Source organism: Martes martes (genome assembly GCF_963455335.1).
Source record: "Martes martes genome assembly, chromosome: 14".
NCBI classification, from domain to species: Eukaryota; Metazoa; Chordata; class Mammalia; order Carnivora; family Mustelidae; genus Martes; species Martes martes.
This window is the reverse complement of record NC_137902.1, coordinates 70,204,037-70,225,800: the sequence shown is the minus strand read 5'-3', so window position 1 is coordinate 70,225,800 and position 21,764 is coordinate 70,204,037. Positions and strand designations below refer to the sequence as shown.

Sequence of the window (21,764 nt, the reverse complement as noted above, 5' to 3'; positions counted from 1 at the left end):
GTGATTCACTTTTGATTTTGCTTTTATTTCATCTGTATCTTCAGCTTCCTGCCCAGTCACTATTAATTCTTCCATTTCAATGACTTTATTATTTCTGCTTTCTCTGTTTCCTTTGTCCGCCCCAGTATTTTTTTTTTTTTGAATGATTAAATGAAGCAAATCTGTTAAGTAATCTCTTGGCTTTCATTTATTATTTCATCCAATAAAGACTACATCTCAGAGACAAATCACTGTTCCACCGTGTAGCTCTGATTTGTTTTTTGTTTTTTTTTAAGATTTTATTTATCTGAGAGAGAGAGGGAGACAGAGAGAGAGCACAAGCAGGTAGAGGGGCAGATTCCCACTGAGTATGGAGCCTGATGTGGGGCCAGATCCCAGGACCCTGGGATCATGACCTGAGCCGAAGGCAGACAACTAATGACTGAGCCACCAAGGCGTCCATAGGTCTGACTTTTGTCACTGCTTTTTGTAAGTCTTGAGTAAGCTTCCATTTCTTTATATGATAAAATGGGTTTCACAAAACCATATTTGCCATAGTTCCAGTCTACAGATGGGTATCTAAGACAGTCCTGATGTTTTGGGGCTACTTGTTAAAAAGATTTTATTTATTTATTTGACAGAGAGAGAGAGAGGGAGAGAACACAAACACAAGCAGGGGGAGCAGCAAGCAGAGGGAGGGCGATAAACAGGCTCCCCGCTGAGCAGGGAGCCTGATGGGGAACTGGATCCCAAGATCCTGAGATCATGACTCGAGCCGAAGGCAGACGCTTAACAACTGAGCAACCCAGGTGCCCTGTGTCCTATTCTTTTAAGTAGCTAACATTTACTTAATCAGACATATTCCGGTCATGTCACACAAGTTCATGGTCATAAGACAGATATTTTTGACTCTGTGATTTTTGAATACATTTCCTCTGGCTATTTCTTCTACCCTCACTTAAATGAATCCCCTATATGATTTTCAGAGTTGAATTCCTGTCTGGAGTAAATTCAGACATCACCGGGGACACACTTGTTCCCCCATTCTCTACAGACTGGTGCATTTCTTGGCATTTTTAATACGCACTCCCATGGCTTGACCTCTGTGTCTGTCTTGCCATATTCTTAATTGTTAGGTCCACAATAAATGTTTTAAGATTGATTTATTCATTCAGTAAGTTTTATGAGGTATCTGTGTTGTGCCAGGCACATATCGGATTGTAGGTCTACTGTCTTCATATGGCCAGTGTTTTAAGGATAGGGAAGAAGTGTGGAGTGGAGATTCTAAGACCAAGAGTTACCAGTGGCTTGGCGTTGAGGGTTGTTGAGGCCAAGTCCAGTTCATGAGAAGCTAAGAAACTCTTTCAGAGGGTCTCTTTCCATTTCCCCTGGAAGAACTTCACAATAAAGCACATAATTTAAGCCTAAGGGAGGCTGCTAGGTGAGCTCCACAGAAGGTCTGCTATATTTCACTCAGTTTCTTTGGAAAACTAACCCCATGAGACATATTCTTGTAAAAAAAAATGGTGTAAGTCACTGATGTATCACTGGGTGACACTTTTGTAAAGGCTAAAAACAAAACAAAACAAAACAAATAATCCTAAAATTCACAGATGTTACTTACCATTCATAACACAGGAAAAACGCCCTTTTAGTCCAAGTAAGATGGCAGGTTTTTAATTAGAAGAGCAATATTTACTTCTGAAACACTTAAATCTAATATTGAGCTCAAGTAATGCTAACAATGTAATTGTTCTTGAAAGGAATCAATAAGCCACAAAAGGAAAATGACACAGATTCTTAAAACATTAGATAAGCCTTTTCTAGACATTAATCATGTATAAACTTTCTCATAAAACCTTCCCTTTTCTACTCATTTATACTCTCAAATCTAATTATAGCTCATTGTCATTTTAAAGATCAAGTCCCAACTGTCTCACTGTGTGCTTTCTTTCTAATTAAGTATTCGAGACCAGAGGGACGCAGGTTGGGGCTACATCAACTCAATTTTCACAAGCTGACATGCATCACAAAAACAGTTTTTGATACCTATTCCCTGACAGCTTTGATGTGAAGGAAAAAAAACAAAACACTGAGCTGTGTGCACTTCCCCCCATATACTCTAGGGTCAGTGAACGTGGTTAGTAGGCTCCAAGCTCTGACAGCAGAATTTTTCCTACCTTGCTAGCAATAATCTAAATCCGTACAGAATAACCCCACAAGCCAGTATATGGTGGGTGATGAAAGTCAAATCTGTAAAGATGTCAATGGAAAAGAATGCAGAACACCCCTGTTATCTGGAGACAAAAATATAATCTCAAAATCGTGGCCCTAAATACTTTGAACTCTTGCCCACAAAGGAGGCAGGTGGCAAATCACAGATACAGACAATGATTGCTTTTCTTCTTCTGCCCTACCTCTGCTCTTAGACTGCAACAGAGTCACTAACTGGAGGGGTAATGATTTTGACAAGATTGCTGTAATGACTCGGCATCATTTGGTGATGTCACGCCAATTTAATAAAACATCAGGTATGCATCATAGGAAAGAAAACCTGACCACCTTTTTTTGGCTCTCTTAGAGACCAATGAAACTTGAATGATTGAGAAGGATGTTAAAGCCACCTGTGAGAACACTTTAGAAATAATTCTTCAGGCAGCTTGTCTAAACTGAGTGGCTAGTATAGCTCTCAAAATCTCAGCAGAGGCAAAAGTAACCCACACTTGTAATTATTGGCCTTTTATAAAAATTATTTCTGAAAAAAATATAATGAGAATACTCAACTGATTTTTAAAGCCAATTACTATTGAGAATTTGCAAGATCTCTTTTAGGGAGCATATGTATTTCATAAATGAATATCAAAATCCAAAAAAAGAAGTCTTCCATGTCAATAATACAGTAATATATGCAAACAAGACTCTGACAATTGCTAATATTGAACATGTTCCAACTACTACTTGACTTTAAACAGGAATCCTATAACTTCCTAAAATGCATTAAGTGGAAAGAATTATATAACCATGAGGAAAGGGATCCCCCACGGGTTCCTCAGACTTTCTTGGAAATGAGCAAAATGTAAACTTCATTTATTTATGCCACCTTTTCTGCATCTACTTGCTCACAAGGGGTCCCGTTCTGTCAGGCGCTTGCCCTGCCCACAAACAGAACTCTTGTATCTCGGGGTTTGGCCTGCAGCTTCTGGAAGAATAAAATATGCAAATGGAAATTACACTTGCAGTTTTGTTTTGTGAAAGTTGGATTGAGAGGTCTCTGGTGAGCAGAAAGAAAAGGTTAGCAATTTTTAATATCCAAAATGATCAGTCATTACCTATTCACATCTCTGTGAACTCCTTAATGCCAATGCTGTCACAAAAGCAAGGCGGAAAATAAAGTCCTAACAGCTTTAATTCAGTGGGAAAAAAAACAAGTCCCTGGGAGGTTGTTTCTTCCCCCCCTCCCTCTAGAGCACTTCAGTTTTGTACAACATGCATTTTATAATTCTTCATTTATATGCAGCAATGGTGTTCTCTTTGGCTTTAAGACCTTATCCAGGTTATCCATCTGATACTTCAAAGGATTTTGTTTTGCTACTTTCTGGGTTAAAAGCAGGTGGTTCTCCCTTCATTTAGAGGAAACACAATGCCTTGAGAAGGAGGTGGCCAGTCTCTTGAGGCGAACGTTATTACTGCTGAGTTGTGGCCATGCCCCGGCTAGGAGGGCGAAGAAGCCTTGTTCCACCTTGCACACATGTCCGTCTGCTCGGTCTTGTACACACACCCACCCACTCTAACTTGCACATGCACTGCCCGCTCTATCTTGCACACACATCCACCCACTCTATCTGCACAGCCCTCGATGGCCAAACTAGAGACACCCAAGTTTTCCCATTGTCACAAATCACTCAATTTCTGAATATCTGGCATACTTTGTCAGTTCTGGAGAGTATAGAAATCACTATTAATTTATTCATTTATTCAATTGTGTAATGAATGTTTCCTAAGAGACTGCAAAGTCTCAAGCATAGCATTGGATGTGGACATGCAAACTGGAGTTAAGGTTTGATTCTTGTCCTCGAGGACTTTCCTTTCTAGTTCGGAAAAGAGACCATTAAATATACAAAGTGTTTCCAAAGATATTTACGCATGGGAGTCCTGAATGGTATCTTCTAATTATGGAATGTTTATAATAGCAACAAAGTAGAAAATACTCAGTAACCTCATTCAAAAAATACATATTCTGGATTTATGGCACTGACATAAAATTATACAAGTAAAAACCAATCATAATACTTTTGAAAGTTGTGTAATGTGAAATTTATGTTCTGAATATTTTCATGGAATCGAGCTTTTGTTTCTGATTGGTGTAGGTGTAGCCCAGTTGCAACTATGCTAATTTAAGGGATCCAGCTTGCCAGCAATCACTGTAAAACTCAGTGCTGAACACTGGTTATGCAGAAGATTGCTGGTGTGTCAAGTATCAGCACTGAGCCTGAGAACATGTCAGAAAGAATAAAATCAATAACACAAGAAACACCAGGTGTTGGCAGGGATGTGGAGAAAGGGGAGCCCTCGTGCACTGTTGGTGGGAATGCAAGCTGGTGCAGCCACTATGGGAAACAGTATGGAGGTTCCTCAAAAAGTTGAAAATAAAGCTACCCTATGATCCAAGACTTACACTACTGGGTTTTTTACTCAAAAAAGACAAAAACATTAATCCAGAAGGATACATGCACCCCTATGTTTATAGCCACATTATTTACAATAGCCAAATTATAGAAGTGTTCCAAAATCCATCAATAGATGAGTGGATAAAGAACATGTAGCATATGTACGCAATGGAATATTATTCAGCCATAAAAAAGAATGAGATCTCACCATCTGCATCAACATGGATGGAGCTAGAGAGTATAATGCTAAGCAAAATAAGTCAATCAGAGAAAGACAAATGCCATATGGTTTCACTCATATGTGGTATTTAAGAAATAAAAGAAACAAACAATGGAAAGAGAGAGAGAGAGAGAGAGAGAGACCAAGAAACAGACTCTTAACTACAGAGAACACTGATGGTTACCAGAAGGGAGGTGGAGGGGGGAATAGCTGAGGGGGATTCAGGAGCTCATTTGTCACGATGAGCGAGGAGTAATGTACAGAAGTGTTGAATCACTATATTGTACACGTGAAACTATTCTTACACTGTATGTTAACCACACTGAAATTAGAATAAAAAACTTAAAAAACTGAGTCTGACAAAATACATACTCCCTAACTGAAATAGGTATGCTCAGTATTTCCACTGAATGACTATCATCTGTCTTTCATCTACTGAAAAGCCAGCATTAGATGTTAAATGTGAGAAACTACTACTGGGGATACAAACCTAAGAACTTCTTAACAAAAATATGGAATTTGAAACTGGTAAATTTCCATAAATTTCCATACATGTCAGGCTGTAAAAAAGGAAAGATCCAAATGTGGTAAATGAGACTCAAAGCCTGGACTACCCAAAAATGTGCTATCTATCCTTGAAGGGAGTAAGATCTTAATCTTCAAACCCATTTAAGGGAATAAAAAAATGAGTAACAAAATCTAATTTCCTTATTAAACTATTCTAAACATTTATCTCATCACAAGTTGAGGGCTTCTCTCTAGATATTTTACATAAATAATAGCATTTCTGTATGGAACAGCCAACAGACCAAGACAACTTTTCTCACATCGGTGGGGTGATCTGAAGGTCCAGCCAGGTACCAAGACGGCAGGTGCCAAGAGGAAAGTGAGGATTTTGGCATCCGTACCAATACCTGGGGTATGTGGCACATAGGGGATCAGCATACCTACATTTAGTCTCTTATCATTAATACCATTAATCTTAACACTACCTTCCATTCTGTGCTAATATAAATTTCTCAGAAATACGAATATTTGGGGGTGCCTGGGTGGATTTGTTTGTTACACATCTGACTCCTGATTAAGACCCATGTCATGATCCCAGGGTCCGAGTCCTGGGATTAGATGGAGCCTTGTGTTGGCATCCCCAAGTCAGCGGGGAAGTCTGCTTCTCTCCCTCTGTCCCTGACCCCACTCACACTCTCTCTTTATGTCTTAAATAAATGAATCTTTAAAAAAAAAAGAAAGATATATGAGTATTTTAAGATGTTGTGCTTGTTTATACTCATTTAGTACAGTGTGTTTTAATTCCTATGAGCAGTTCTGTTTTTCCTAGAAGATTCTCCGGTCTGGAGAGCAAAAACTGGCTAGCACAATAATCAGTATAGACTTGATGTTCAAAACACACGCCTTGGAGAGAACTGGAAGTGTACTCTTCATTTCAAAGTAGTTTCTACCTCTGGCAGTTTATATATATATTTTTTTCTGACAGTTTATATTAAAAGCAGATATAGCACCAATTTCATATTCACCATATTGACTAGTGTGTCCAAATCTACGAAATTTTGCCTATCACATTTCCCAGAATGCAATAAAACAGTTTCAAAGACATTTTAACACACTCGAGCAAAGGAGCTTCTGACAGAAAGGTTACTGCTTTCATGTTAACATTATTATTTTTCAAGACCTTATCATCACAAAAGACTGCATATGACCTGTCACAGTTGAAGGTGAAAAATGTTCTGACAGTCATTCACCTTTTATTAAATAAACGGCATTACACAAATACTATTTATATTAGCAATATGAAACAGAACTCCTAGATCGCTTATAAAATTCGGGTCTTTTTCTATTTTCTTATTTTTCTAAAATGTCTTATTTAATATTTCTTTTATTTTTGTAGAGTATATCAGCCACTGACTAATGGTGGAACTTCACTCAAAAGTAAAACATCTAGATCTTCATTATTTGGCTATTAAGAGATTAATTAATATTTATAAAGTGCTCACATTATTTATACAAAGCATTTTATATAGGTACTATTTTTTCTACATGCTACTCTTCACTCATCAACATAATAACATCAAGGAAAATTTACCTCACTTCTGCTGTAATGAAAACCCTCTATTTTGGAAGGCAATCTGGAATATCTCAAAAGAGGTAAAATTCTGGATAATAAAGACTGCATTAAATATATTCTAAACACCATATTAATATTTACCAAATTTACCAAAATTAACACATTCAACATAAGTATTATGTCATCCATTGATAGTAATATGTGACTAAAATGGAAAACCCTTAAAGATGAAACCTAAACCAATTAAACTAATCTTACACTATCCTAAATAAAGAGCCCAAATGATACTGACTCTGACCACAGAGAACTTTTCCAGCTCTATTTATTATTCATGTGGGACACATTGGCGAATAGCAAATTCTGAATTCCAACAACATAGAAGGCATCTGCTTAACTGTGTTCAATAATAATTGTGTGAAGTGCATGTGTCCCCACGGGCACTACAGGCGAGCACACATGAAATGACTGGGGAGGACAGAGTGGACTCAGACCGTCCAAATGTGCTGCCCAGAAAGTGTGTCCTGTGTGAGCGTGCAAGGTCCTCTCTGCTAAGCTCCCGAGTATCCATCCCTGTCCCTTACTTACAGGGGGGTCTGCGTCTTCGGCATAAACGGTCGTGATGGGTGTGCCCTTGACGGCGTCCGGAGCCACCATCCCCTTGTAGATCCGTTTACTAAATACAGGCGGATAATCATTCATATCCTGAAAAACACAATGAAGAGTTTAGAGCTGCTGGTAACAGTGGGTTGGGGACACAGTTATGAGACTGGCTCCCTCTCACAATCACACAACCTATTTGCCACCATCCACCTTCTACCCTCTCAATCCCGTGATTCTCACTGCAGAGCCGTGGCCCGAAGGAAGCTGGCAGAACTATCCAATATTCACGCATGAAATAGCGTGCCACTCCATCAAACAGTCTGAAATTATGCCTTCTGGACATGGGAAGATGCTTGCAATTTTCCCAGAAGGTAGTTCTAGTGGTATGAGGTGGTTCTGAACTCTGGAAACAGGGATGGGCAACTTCTCTGAAAAGGGCCATTCTATGTCACAGGTGTCAAGGATGGTGTCTTCTTTGTTGTGTTGCTGTTCCTTTTCAAAAATAAATAAATAAATAAAGCCCACTAATGTTTCTGTTGCCACTGAAAATTCTGGATGTACTTAGCATAATGGGATGATTAGCACATTTCAAATGCAAACTATGAAACAGACTTTGATGCCATCTTACATTTTTACAAACATAAAATGGTTCAAGAATGTTTTCCCGATAGCACACTACAAGAATGACAGATAGAATTAGATGTTCCGATAGACAGAAAACAATGGTGATTTACTGCAGGAGGTTTTCAAGTTAATTTATAGGCATCTATTTTATTTTTACAACTCAGTGATATAAGTGCATTGTTATTTATGTAGTATCACTCACTAATTATCAAGTTCTTTCCATTTCTACGACCCAGTGCTAGGCACTGGGTCTACTGAGGTCACTCAGGAAAATGATGGTCTTCACTTCATGTCACTTACTTGCCATTTGACAGGCAAAGACACCGATTCGGCAGATAGTCATAACTCTGCCTAAATTAATCTAGTTATTTGACAGAGCCAAATTAATAAATCTGGTCCTTTGAGAGCAAGACCATTTTTTCCCCGACCATTTTATGTTTTATAGAGAACTGCATTTTAGTTTTTCCTCAAAATAATGCTTCTTACTACGGCTGATCTATATTTCTTAAATTTACTTGTTTTTAAAATAATCACTACACCCTGCATTGTTTTGGGTACTTTGGGTCAGACACATTTGAGCTTAAAGCTGAATGTGTTAATTATCTTACTCCCCAGGTCATCTTTTTCTCACTTGCTATTAAAAACAAAAGAAGAAAATTATTCTACATGGTTTTTAATATCTGCTCTGATACAACAATTTCCCTGTACAATGTAAATTGGAAACCCACTAATTAACTGAATATAAACACCTCTTTTTGCAAAGAGGTCAGGATAATTATCTGTTACAATCAAACAGCATTTGCTTTTATATTCACAATAGAGTTGATTTCTGAGTTGTAAATATGAAAAAATCTGCAGACTTTAATGAAAAATAAGAGATCTTTAAGTGTAAGCAAAACTAAAAAGTAAAAAATACCATTTCCTGGGTTTTGACATACAGTCTTCATAACCTTCTGTGAACAAAACATGAAAAGCTTCTTTTATAAATTACGACCTTTAGAATCTGAACAAGTACAAGACATTGAAAGCACCGTCCTCGATAATGAGGGTGGTGGACGGTATTGATCTTGAGGTTTCAGGCAGGGGGTACATATATAAAACATTTGCACGCGCACTTTCTCCTGCTCTTTTCAAGAGCACCAATTAATTTAATGAGTGAATCTTGTAACTAAAGGGGTGGGAATCCTTTTGCACACAAAGTTGTAACTTCTGAAGGTCAGAAAAGAAGGAACCCAAAACTGGAATTTTTCTGTACACAAGTTCCCAAGGTCACACAAACTCAGTATGTTCTGATAAATTTTCTCCTCCTCCTCCTCTTTCTTCTTTTTCTTTCTCATCTCAAAAGATACTTACAACCTTATTGGTATAAGATACTTTTGGTACTTTGATTCTTCAGAGAAAAAAAAAAGGCATGTGATCTTCTCGTTGTCATATAGTTGCTAACAGTACTCAGGACAGTGCCCTCCACCTTTACCCCTACCAAAGTATTCACTAGCTTCACATTCTAACTGCATGCGCAGTGGTTGTTTTCTATAATCCGGCCTCACAGACTGATTAGACACAAACCGAAGTAATAACAGAGGGCTCACAGGCCTGTTTCTTCTCCCCCTTTCCTTCGCTTGCCCCTGGCAGGACCAAGAATAAACCAATGTCGCTACTGTGGGAGCCTTCTCTCTATAGTACATTGTACATATTTTGGGGTTGCAATCTTTTATCATAGCTCAGACGTTCTTACACAATGCATGATTTCAGATGAGCAAATTTATTGAAATGCGATGCCAACAGGCATAATCAATAGCTCGTTATATTTATGCTCTAGGGATGGCTGAAGAAAAATAGACGTTAATCTGCCGTGCAAATGCTGGGTTATGCAGCAAAGGAAGGAGCAGTTGCACTTTCCGTACAGGCTCTTTTCTGTTGCTCATTTTCCACTAGAGGGTAGTATTGGCAAAAAGAAACATAGCCTCCTCTGTCTACTTGCTAACAGTTTTATCACGAAGACCCTTAGTAGTTTCCTTTCCGGGGTTATAATATTTGTTGGTCTGAACAAAAATTACGGTTCATGTTTCTAAAGGGTATTCTGGAGGTTGGCATGGTTCTCATCTAGAACAACACTATGCTCTTCTCAGGGGAAAAAAAAGAAAAGTTCCCATCAGTTTATCATTTGCTTCCATATCTCAGGCAAATAAAACAGTACCTGAAGGAACAGTGAGCTAGAAAGAAGAAAATATGAGTTCTACTTGTTTATTTTCTAAATTAAAGTCTAAATTAATTACAGAAACCATTGCTACTTCTGCAGACCGAGGAATGCATTTAAGGAAACTTCATAAACGAGCATCCCGGGGAACCAGGAACTCGCTGGGGACCTTGCAAATTAATGGCAGGTTTCCACAAAAAGTAGAGAAAGAGATGGTAAGAATTTTGAGTTTCTGGAATCCGGGGTAAGAATTGTTCTTGATAAGAGATTTTTTCCAGACCGAAGAGTACTAGATGTTTATGCTCCAATCATCTTTTTTAGAAGGCTGAAGATACAGCAAACACCAACGCTCATCCTCAGCTCTCAGGCACGCTTGGCTGGGGACACGGGGATGGGGTGCTGGTGGCTGGGGGGACTCCCACAGCTTAGCACAGTCCACCTCCAACTGTTTGCTGCCTGTCCTCTGAAATGCCTTGAGGTTTGAGAAGCAGATGACCGTCTTTCCTGGCACATGGTGCCGTTGACTTCTCTGCCTGTTCCCAGGTCCCCTCTCCACCGCCAGACCTCTTCTGGGTCTGACCAGCCGCGCTGACCCAGCTGCTGCCTTCTGCTGTTTGCTCCCTCCTGGGACTTCTACTTCTCATTTTGTCTTGTCCGACGTCACTCCCTTCTCTCCCCTCTCCCTCTGCGCAGAGGATCAAAATAGGCCCCACCTCCAGCCAGACAAATCTTTTTTTCTGTTTTGCATGGGGCAATCCTAAACATAAATCATCAACTTACTCAACTTTCTTTTTCTTTTTTCTTTCTTCTTTTTTTGCCTCAAAACCTGCCCTGGAAGCTTCCTTCTTAGAAGTGTGAGTTTGTTTTGGTTTTAGTTTGGTTTGATTTCTGAGGGTGTAGTTATTCTGGGTTCTTGAGGGGCTGCATACCCCTGATTCAGAGGGGATCAAAGCGTTGCTTTGCCACACCAGCAAAATATACCCAGTAGCATTCAGTAGCACAAATACTGATGGAGCTCCCTCTAGGCGTCGGTCACCACGTTAGATGGTGGGGATCTTGTTACCGCTAAGAGAGGCACAGTGCCCGCTGGTACTGAGCTGATGGGGCAGAGTGGAAAGCAGAAATTAAATACATAATGCTGGGTATGATGAATTTTATGGAAAAAAGTACAAGGATGTAATGAGAGAGTGTAGTAAGGGGTTTAACTAAATTTCACACAGGGCACATCTCTGTTACCAAAGCAAATGCTCCATCACTCACGCCCTCCAGCAGGTGGGACCGTCTGTCAGTGCAGTTGGTTGCATGAGGAGCACAAGGCTAGGCAAGGTTGACCAAGCCACAGCTCTAATACATAATTCTATCCCCATCTAGTTTCTCAGTTTGGGAATGATAATGTGGGGAGAAGGGAGCTGATGAGCTTTAGGGATGTTTTCCAAGCCAGGAAGCTATGAGCAACTGAAAGACTATGTGCATGATCTGAGCTAGAATCTTCTAGCAGATTCCATCTTACTTTCTCCAACGTGCTCCAGAATTGCATGTGTGCGCTTTATAGTTACTGTGTATCAGGCTTCATGCCAGGTCTGTTCAATTTATCATCACATTGAAATATATGAGCTATTTTATTTCTATTTTAATTATAAAGAAACCAAAGCTTAGAGAGGTCAAGTTGCTTGTGGTGATCCCACTATTAAGGGCAGACCCACAACCTCATGCTGGCATGTGAGACCCCACAGGAGGCATTCTGATATTCAGACGTGAGGAGAAAAGGAACTGGCTAAGCTGTCAAAAGATTATGTATCAGATGTTAACTAAGATGATGTGAGTAGGATGTTCAATAGAAGTCCACAATAACCTTTTAAAGATCTGTGGTCAAAAATACTTTACAATTTAAAAATTATTTCAAGTAGCTATTACATTTTTATCTTGGCAACCTGGTATGCTTCTAAACATTGCATAACACTAATATATTTCCCTGAAGATAATTTTCATAATTATTTACAAAGCTTGTTTGTTTGTTTTTTTTTTGCTTAAAAAAAAGAAAGAGACTTGCATCAGTTGAATTTGTACATTTAGAACAGCAATTAACTCAATATTTAACCCTACAGTTATTTTCACTAAAAGCTAAGAAAATTTTCCCCAAATTTCATTCTTTGAAAAACTACTCCTACCAGAAGCTTTATAAACAAAAAGAATCCCATAATTCTACTATGGAAAAATGTGGGAAATCGTTTTTTATTTCCTTGAGAGTCACAATGTATACCAGCTTATTAAGGACTTTTAGATGAAGGCATGCAGTGGAGACATCGGTTTACGTCTGTGTGCCTCAGCATTCCCCAAATCCATTTGTCTATGAAATTCTTTGTCTATGTGACACCCCTTACCATATCTCAAGGAGCTCATGCTCTGTGGAATCTTTCCTGAGGGACCTCGAAGATGGTGCAATATTGAGGGCACACACTATGACTATGTGGAATACTGATTTCGGTGAATTAAAGGTTTCAGAGAATATATTGAGAATTCTGCTGCATGGAGAGTGCCCCAGTTTGTGGCAACCATGGGATGCAGGGGGACAGATGCCAGGGATGGTGGTATTCACCACTGGCAGGGCTTATCAGCATCTCCTGCCCCTACCAGGAGGCAGCTTCGTTTTGGAGACTTCTGGCAAATGGGAGAATGTGACAGTCGCTGAGGAGTAAAAGAACGTAACTGTGTGCACGAAGTAAGGCACTTTCCTGGGACTCCTGGGTGATATTTGAGGAACCAGGATGGAGACCTACAGAAATGTGAATTATTACTGCTAACTCTGGGCAGGTAGCATTTCATTTGTTTCCTCTAGTTTGGTTGTTTAGGGGAAATATGTCACAGCTTAGTCGTAAAACTCTGGAATAGCAGAGTATGCAGATGCTGTAAGAATTGCTGTAAGAACGCCACCCCTTGGCGCGCTCTTCCTGATACATTCGCATTCTTCAAACTTGCCAGTGAATACATCAGAAAGACGACACCAATAAGGATATGATAATGGAGAATAGACTAAAGAGGAATATTTGAATGCCACAGTCCAAAACAAGTATTTTCTCCAGTTTAACCAGCACTCAGGGAAAAGTCAGCAAGTGGTAAAAAATAATGATCAACCCCATCAACCCAATTAGATCCCCCTACCTGGCTCATTGAAATCCTCTTTTTATTCCATTTTCTCCCACCTGAGAAAGGGAAGGAGGGTGCTATAAATCTTAAACTCTCCAGAGCCTCCTCTGACTGAATGAAATCCAGGACTCTGCCCGTAGGGTCACCATGGAACCTCAGCGGCACATCACCACCTGTCAGGTGTCTATGGTATGACAATGCTGCCTTGGTACCTGGTGTTGAGATTCTCTCCAGAAAAGTTATCCTCATTCCTATATTCTATGGGGATAAGGACATTTGTCTTCCTGCTGGGGAGAAAACACCTCTGAAAGATGAAAACTAGCTCCATCCTCTAAGACTCCCTGAATTTCTCAATAGTTGGTCCTCGTGGATATTATTTCACTTCTGGTCCTTCCAGTTCTCCCTGCCTATGGTCATACCTGCACCTGTAAGACAGGCAAACACAGCTGGTGAGCCAAGTCTCCTTCCTGCACGGAAGGATCTCCCTCATCCTCTTGTGCCGCAGCCATTCCCCCACCAGGGTGACAATAAACAGGAGGACTTAGGTCATCTGCTCGTCTTAGACAATCCTTCACAAAGCGGCCCAGTATCGCAGAGCCATTTACACATTTTGACTTTTCTGACCGGTCTTCCACTTTTGGTTTATCACAGAAGATAGACCTTTTCTTTCTGCATATTTCTATATTATATCACAACTCCGTTTGTAAGGACAGATTTTTCTCTGGATTATATGCCTGAAACTGTATAGAATTTGATTTACTCACGTCATCTAATTTACCATTATATATTCAATTATTCAGTATGTGCAATAAAATATACAGTGAAGAAGGCCTTGCGTTTCTCTGTTCTGCAGAAATATTGCAACAAAAATACATATTATGCATTTGGTCATCATTGGTTTTGTTCTGGATCACTAAGAAAGCACTCTGTGGGTACGTATGATAAAATTCTACTTTCTTTCTACTGTTGAAATATTTTTCTTTCCAAATATCACTTCAGTTTTCCCACTCTCACTCCAATTAGAAATGTTTGATAGACTAGATATTAAGCATTTGATCTTTTTTTTTCTTCTTCTTTACAAAAGGAAATTATGTGTCTTCTCATTTTCAAAGAGATATCTTCAAGATGCTTTCCCTGTGGTGACTGTTTTGGGTGGAAATATCTCTTAGCAAGTACTATGCAATTATGTTATCAGCAAAACAGCTTGTCATACTGCAAGTAAACATAACAATGACAGAAAATCTGCATGCTTGGGAAAGACCTACATTTGTAGAGAAATGGGAATTGTATTCTATTCTTCCCTTCAAAACAAACAAGCACGATGTTTTTATGGGCTCCCATATTAGGTAATAGTTTTAGAGCTCTTCTCTGGGATAATGTCACCCTGAGCGACCAGAAGAGAGAAAAGCAAGTGTCAGCCTGCATTTGGGGAAATGTTCTGCAAATTTTATTATGCTTTCATCACCTTGAAAAAAGGACGTGGCATTGGAAATGTCTAGAATTGGGGCACCTCGGTGGCTGGTTTAAGGGGACAACTCTCGGTTTCAGCTCAGGTCATGAGTTTCAAGGTTGTGAGATCAAGGCCTGTGGTGGGCTCCATACTCAGCATAGAGTCTGCCTCAGATTCCTTATCCTGCCCTCTCCCTTCCCCTGTGCTCCTCCCAGCCTGTGCATGCTTGTGTGTCTTCTTTCTCTCTCTCAAATAAAGAAAGAAATAAAATTTTTAAAAGAAAAAAAAATCTAGAATTGAATGCTGGTTGATTAAGTTTCATCATAAATGTATAATAAATCAGAAATAATTTAGTACAGGTCAGGAAGACCTGACCAATGAAACTGCTTGATTTCTCTAAATAAGGTAAAGCAACGGAGACAACAAAAATTAGATCAACACCCTTCCGCTTCCGAAGAAAGAACGAGTCTATTGATGAGCAAACCCTTTTCACATGCCAATGTGGTAGTTTAGGGGACACTCAAATATTAAAATAAAGGGGTGATCAGGGAACATGAAATGCAGTTTAAGAAACTTCAGTCCCAGGTAGAGACCAAGACTTATTTAGAGCACTTTCTGCTTGATTAGATGATATTTTTGGACCTAATCCAACTCCAGAGACTTCTATCAAAAAAAAAAAAAAATCCAAACAAATCAATCTACACTGAATCCATAGCAGCCAAGTCAGAGTCTGTAATGGTTTAGATGACGAACCATCTCCTTGAAGAACCACACCCATCCTGAGAGATAAGGCCATCCCATTTGAGTATCCATCTGCGCATCTGGGAAGAATGTGCAGAAAGTCATTAGCGGCAAGTCTTTCCTTATTGTTCAAAACAGCCAAATAAATGGCCATTTTTCTATCTTTAATTTGTGTGTGTGTGTGTGTGTGTGTGTGGTCACTTACAACAAACCACAGGGTTAGGTAAGTGTAGACAGGGTAAGATGGCCTAAGTTTTCACTTGATCCTGAGCCATTCCACCATATTGTTAGTTCACTCAGGTCAGGCTTATCTTAGTCTTCTTCATTTCTTTACTTGTTGAGATATCTTCATAAGTAAAACATTATCATGTCCCTAAAGTATTTTTGTAAACAGATTTCTAAATTTCTAAATGTCATACCACAATAGTGTGGCAAAATTGTATTTTAAAATATGAACTAAAACCTCTTGGGCCATCAGTGATCGATCCTTCTCCAATCCACTGGAATGTCAGTCTTGGGAAAGAGACACACAAACTGAATTTAGACCCAAGGAAAGAGTCTAACAACTCAAATCTCTATTCCCAAAGAGGACTTAATGCTGCATAAAATTTTAATTCTCTGAATATATATATATATATATATATATATATATATATACACACATATATATTTATATAAATATTATATATATACATATACATATATATATATATATAAAATTTCTTAGGCTAGAGAGACACACAATGGAAGAAATAGGTAAAAAGCCATTGTGGATGCCTGAGAAAGAAGGAAGTCAGACCCTGATAAGACTCTCCAGACAGCTTTCAGGCATCTGAGAATAGAAGGGATGCATGTGTCCCAATAATTTAGGGGAGACAGCAAGTTCCCAGGGAAGAAATATCAGGTGTGCACTGGTAGGCCAGCTAGGTCAAGTGTGAAGAGGAGACAGTGCAATAATTTCTGTGTCCCTGTTTGACTGCAGGAGTATCTATAAAACAATAAAACAAAACAAAAAACTAAAACCCAGACCTAAAGATCTTATAGTCACTAACATTAGAGTAATTACCTATATGATAAACAATGTCATGCTAATTCTATATTGGCACAGTCTCTAACAATATTCTGTGTATTCATACCAGTATTTTATTGTCTAAGAAAACCAGTAGTATGTATGAGTTATCAGTTAAACAATCAAACAAAAACCCAAAAAAAGTGATTATTTCTTATTCCACCATTTCCATATTGCAGTAATCTATAAAAATGAACATAGTAGGGGAGACAAGATGGCGGGGAAGTAGGAGGAGGCGCCTTTTCAACCTGCACCCTAAAGTGAGCTGATTACCTACCAAAGAACTCCGATCACCCATGAAATCAGCCTGAGATCAGAATTATACACGTCTGGATCTCTACGGGGGCCAGAAGACGCCAGTGGGCAGGTAAAGTGGAGTGGGAACGTCGGACTGATATCGGAAGATAAACAAAAGGGGGAGGGAGCCACCAGAGGCGACCGACTGGAAAATAATACCCCAATACGAGAGTGCCCGGCATCTGGGGACCAGCATTAACTTGGAGTCTTGTTGAAAGCACTCAAAAGAGCAAAGACTCGAGCGGGGAAATTGTGGGAACCGGGGCGGATAGGGATAGGGGCTTAAGTCCCCAGACCCAGGGCAGCATCCCCTGGCGCTGAGCCGGAGAGTGCGGCGGAGAAACCTGGTCTTTGTCCCGGAGCCGCCAGTGCGCGCGAGAACGGGTGGAGTCCGGCTCCCGTGAGGGGCTGGGAGCCACACCAGATGGCAGAACGCGCACCTTACTGGAGATGCGCGCGTGCCTCAACCTCCCCTGAGAGAGGTGCACGCCCAGCCTGGTGTTCTGGGACCCACGCAGCGATAGACCCACGCGGCGATAGAGCCGATAGAGCTGGAGGCGCCGCACCCCAAACCATCCCCTGGGAGAGGTGCGCGCAAGACCTGAGCTCTTAGCCCCAGCCAGCGGGAAAATCTCAGTGTGCGATTGCTGCTTGGAACCTCTCTGGCGGTCTGGAGCTGCCCAGACAGCCACAGCTGCCTTGGTTTTGCGTACAAGCAGGACATCCTGCATCCCCAGGGACCGTGACTCAGAACCTGCTCTGCCAGCGGCCCAGCGGCTGCAGCACCTGCAGGGGAGCAGACTGAGGCTTCTCTCTGAGAGGGAGGTTGGGGTGCAGTTTTCTTTCCTCTAAACCTCCAAAAACCATCAAAAGCTGTCAAGGCGAGAGAAAAGAAGTGAACAAACATAAAAACCTCCAGAGAACAAAAACCTGAAAAAAAACGTTTTTCTCAGAGCCCACCCCCTTGAGGGGGTCGGGAGGACTTAACTCAGGGAACATCATTGACTGAAAACCCACGTGGCAGCCCCCTCCCCCAGAAAACAAATCAGGAAAAAAAAAAAAAAAAAGACTACAAGAGAACAACCACCACTACTTCATAGATACAACTTTTATTTTTAATTCTTTCCCACTATTCTGGTTCATTTTTTCTCTTTTTTTATATAGATAATTTTTTAACCTATTTACCATCACAGTGAGATGTCCAGTACATCAAATTCCACGATAAACTTCTAACCTGAATTTTTTGATACATACACATGTGTTTTTCTTTTGCTTTTCTATTTTCTTAATTTTTAAAAAAATTTTTAATTTAGTTTAGTCCAGTTTATTCCTTTTTTATTTTTATTTTCTAATATTTTCATATAGAGTTAAACTTCAAGGTAATCCCCTTTCTCCAAGCAATGCTACCCCTATAGGTGAACCAATTTTTAATCCCCCTTTTTCTTAGGAAAGTTGAGTCCTTTAACAAAGATATCAAGATACATCCAGGAAGAATCAAAATAACCTTCCTCGCCCACACCGAGAATCTATAACCATGCTCCCATCTTTTTCTTCTGCCAGTGTCTCTCTGTATTTATGTTTGTCCGGATAGTATATAAATCTTATACTTGGGGTTCTTCTTGACGAGGCTCCTCCTTTTTTTTGCTTATATATATATATATTTTCTCTCGTCATATACTTTTATCAGTCTTTTAGTTTGTCTGTTTTTGTTTGTATACGTCATAAACCTTACCCTGGGGCCCATTTGGGCTGAACCTTCACTTTTATCTTCCCTTTTTTTCCTGTCTCTCTCTCTCCCTCTTTTTTCTTTTTCTTTTCTTTTTTCTCTCATTTGGGTGGGGAATCCTGAGTGCTCAGAAGCGTTCCAGGGTGCACCTTGACTGCACCACGGTCAATACATCCAGCTACATCTGTCCAGTCATCTCTCACCAAAATGACTAGGAGGAGGAATCCCCAACAGAAGAAAAATACAGAGGATGGGCCTTCTGCAACAGAGCTAACGGCTATCAACATAGACAATATGTCAGAAAGAGAATTCAGGCTAACAATTATCCAGGCAATAGCTAGGTTGGAGAAAGCCATGGATGACCAAACAGAATTGATTAGGGCAGAATTGAAAGCGACCAGAGAGGAGGTTCATAATGTTAGGGCAGAGCTGAAGGCCACCAGGGATGAGGTTCACAACGCTCTCAATGAGTTCCAATCTAATCTAAATTCTCTAAAAGCTAGGGTAACTGAGACAGAAGATAGAATTAGTGATCTGGAGGACAAACAAATAGAGAGAAAGGATCAGGAGGAAGCCTGGAACAAACAGCTTAGAAGCCACGAAAACAGAATCAGGGAAATAAATGATGCCATGAAACGTTCCAACGTCAGAATTATTGGAATCCCTGAAGGGGAGGAGAAAGAAAGAAGTCTAGAAGATATAGTGGAACAAGTTTTTCATGAAAATTTTCCCAATCTTGCGAATGGAACAAGTGTTCATGTACTAGAAGTAGAAAGGTCCCCCCCCCAAGATTATAAATTCAAAAAAAAAATCCAGGCACCTCATAGTAAAATTGAGGAATCATAATTGTAGATACAATCTCTTGAAAGCCGCTAGGACAAAGAAGCTCCTTACATACAGAGGAAAGCCCATCAGAATAACGTCAGACCTGTCCACAGAGACCTGGCAAGCCAGAAAGGGCTGGCAAGATATATTCAGGGCACTAAATGAGAAGAACATGCAGCCAAGAATACTTTATCCAGCAAGACTGACATTCAAAATGGATGGAGAGATAAAGAGTTTCCAAGACCGGCAAGGCTTGAAAGACTATGCAACCACCAAGCCGACACTGCAGGAAATATTAAGGGGGGTTCTATAAAAGAGGAAAAATCCTAAGAATAGCATTGAACAGAAATATAGAGACAATCGACAGAAAGAAAGACTTCAAAGATAACACAATGTCAATAAAAACGTATCTCTCAATAATCACTCTCAATGTGAATGGCCTAAATGCACCCATAAAACGACACAGGGTTGCAGATTGGATAAAACGACAGGACCCATCCATATGTTGTCTACAAGAGACCCATTTTGAACCTAAAGATACACCCAGACTGAAAGTGAAGGGATGGAGAAGCATCTTTCACGCCAATGGGCCTCAAAAGAAGGCCAGGGTAGCGATTCTCATATCAGATCAATTAGATTTTAAACTAAAGACGGTAGTCAGGGATACAGAAGGACACTACATCATTCTTAAAGGGACTATCCACCAAGATGATCTAACAATTGTAAATATCTATGCCCCCAATATGGGAGCAGCCAATTACATAAGAAAACTATTAATCAAGATAGAGTCATATTGATATGAATACATTAATAGTAGGAGATCTTAACACGCCTCTCTCAGAAATAGACAGATCATTGAAGCAGAAAATCAATAAAGAAATAAGAGCATTGAATGATACATTGGACCAGATGGACCTCATAGATATATACAGAACATTCCACTCTAAAACAACAGAATACTCATTCTTCTCAAGTGCACATGGAACCTTCTCCAGAATAGACCACATACTGGGTCACAAATCAGGGCTCAACCGATACCAAAAGACTGAGATTATTCCCTGCATATTCTCAGATCACAATGCTTTGAAACTGGAGCTCAATCACAAGGAAAAGTTCAGAAGGAACTCAAATACCTGGAAGCTGAAGACCACCTTGCTTAAGAATGCTTGGATCAACCAGGAGATCAAAGAAGAACTTAAACAATTTATGGAAACCAATGAGAACGAAGACACTTCACTCCAAAACCTATGGGATACAGCAAAGGCGGTCCTAAGGGGGAAATTCATAGCCATCCAAACCTCCCTCAAAAAAATGGAAAAATCCAGAATACACCAGCTGTCTCTACACCTTAAAGAACTGGAGAATCAACAACAAATCAAACCAACTCCACACGTAAGAAGGGAAATAATCAAGATTAGAGCAGAGATCAACGAGGTAGAAACCAGAGATACAGTAGAACGTATCAACGAAACTAGAAGCTGGTTTTTTGAAAGAATCAATAAGATCGATAAACCATTGGCCACACTAATCCAAAAGAAAAGAGAGAAAGCCCAAATTAATAAAATTAAGAATGAAAAGGGAGAGATCACAACTAACACCAAGGAAGTAGAAACAATCATCAGAAGCTATTATCAACAGTTATATGCCAATAAGCTAAGCAACCTAGATGAAATGGATGCATTCCTGGAAAACTATAAACTCCCAAAATTGAACCAGGAAGAAATTGACAACCTGAATAGACCGATATCTAGTAACGAGATTGAAGCAGTGATCAAAAACCTCCCAAAAAACAAGAGCCCAGGACCTGACGGATTCCCTGGGGAATTCTATCAAACTTTCAAAGAAGAAATAATACCTATTCTCCTGAAGCTGTTTCAAAAAATTGAAGCAGAAGGAAAACTTCCAGACTCTTTTTATGAAGCCAGCATTACCCTGATCCCCAAACCAGGCAAAGACCCTACCAAAAAGGAGAATTTCAGACCAATATCACTGATGAATATGGATGCTAAGATTCTCAACAAGATCCTAGCAAACAGGATCCAACAGCACATTAAAAAGATTATCCACCATGACCAGGTAGGATTCATCCCTGGGTTACAAGGATGGTTCAACATTCGCAAATCAATCAATGTGATAGAACAAATC

The 21,764-nt window shown here is 39.8% G+C and overlaps 1 protein-coding gene across 5 annotated transcripts in view; it reads right to left on the bottom strand.

The window, feature by feature from the left end:
• Positions 1 to 21,764, bottom strand: part of PCDH15 (protocadherin related 15) — a gene marked incomplete at both ends in the record, with an annotated part of 820,110 nt that overhangs the window by 201,546 nt on the left and 596,800 nt on the right. For all 5 annotated transcript variants that reach the window (XM_080823084.1, XM_080823082.1, XM_080823083.1 and 2 more), the window contains one exon: positions 7,532 to 7,648. In XM_080823084.1, the coding sequence (XP_080679210.1) occupies positions 7,532 to 7,648 (117 nt within the window). The remainder of the gene's footprint in view (positions 1 to 7,531; positions 7,649 to 21,764) is intronic.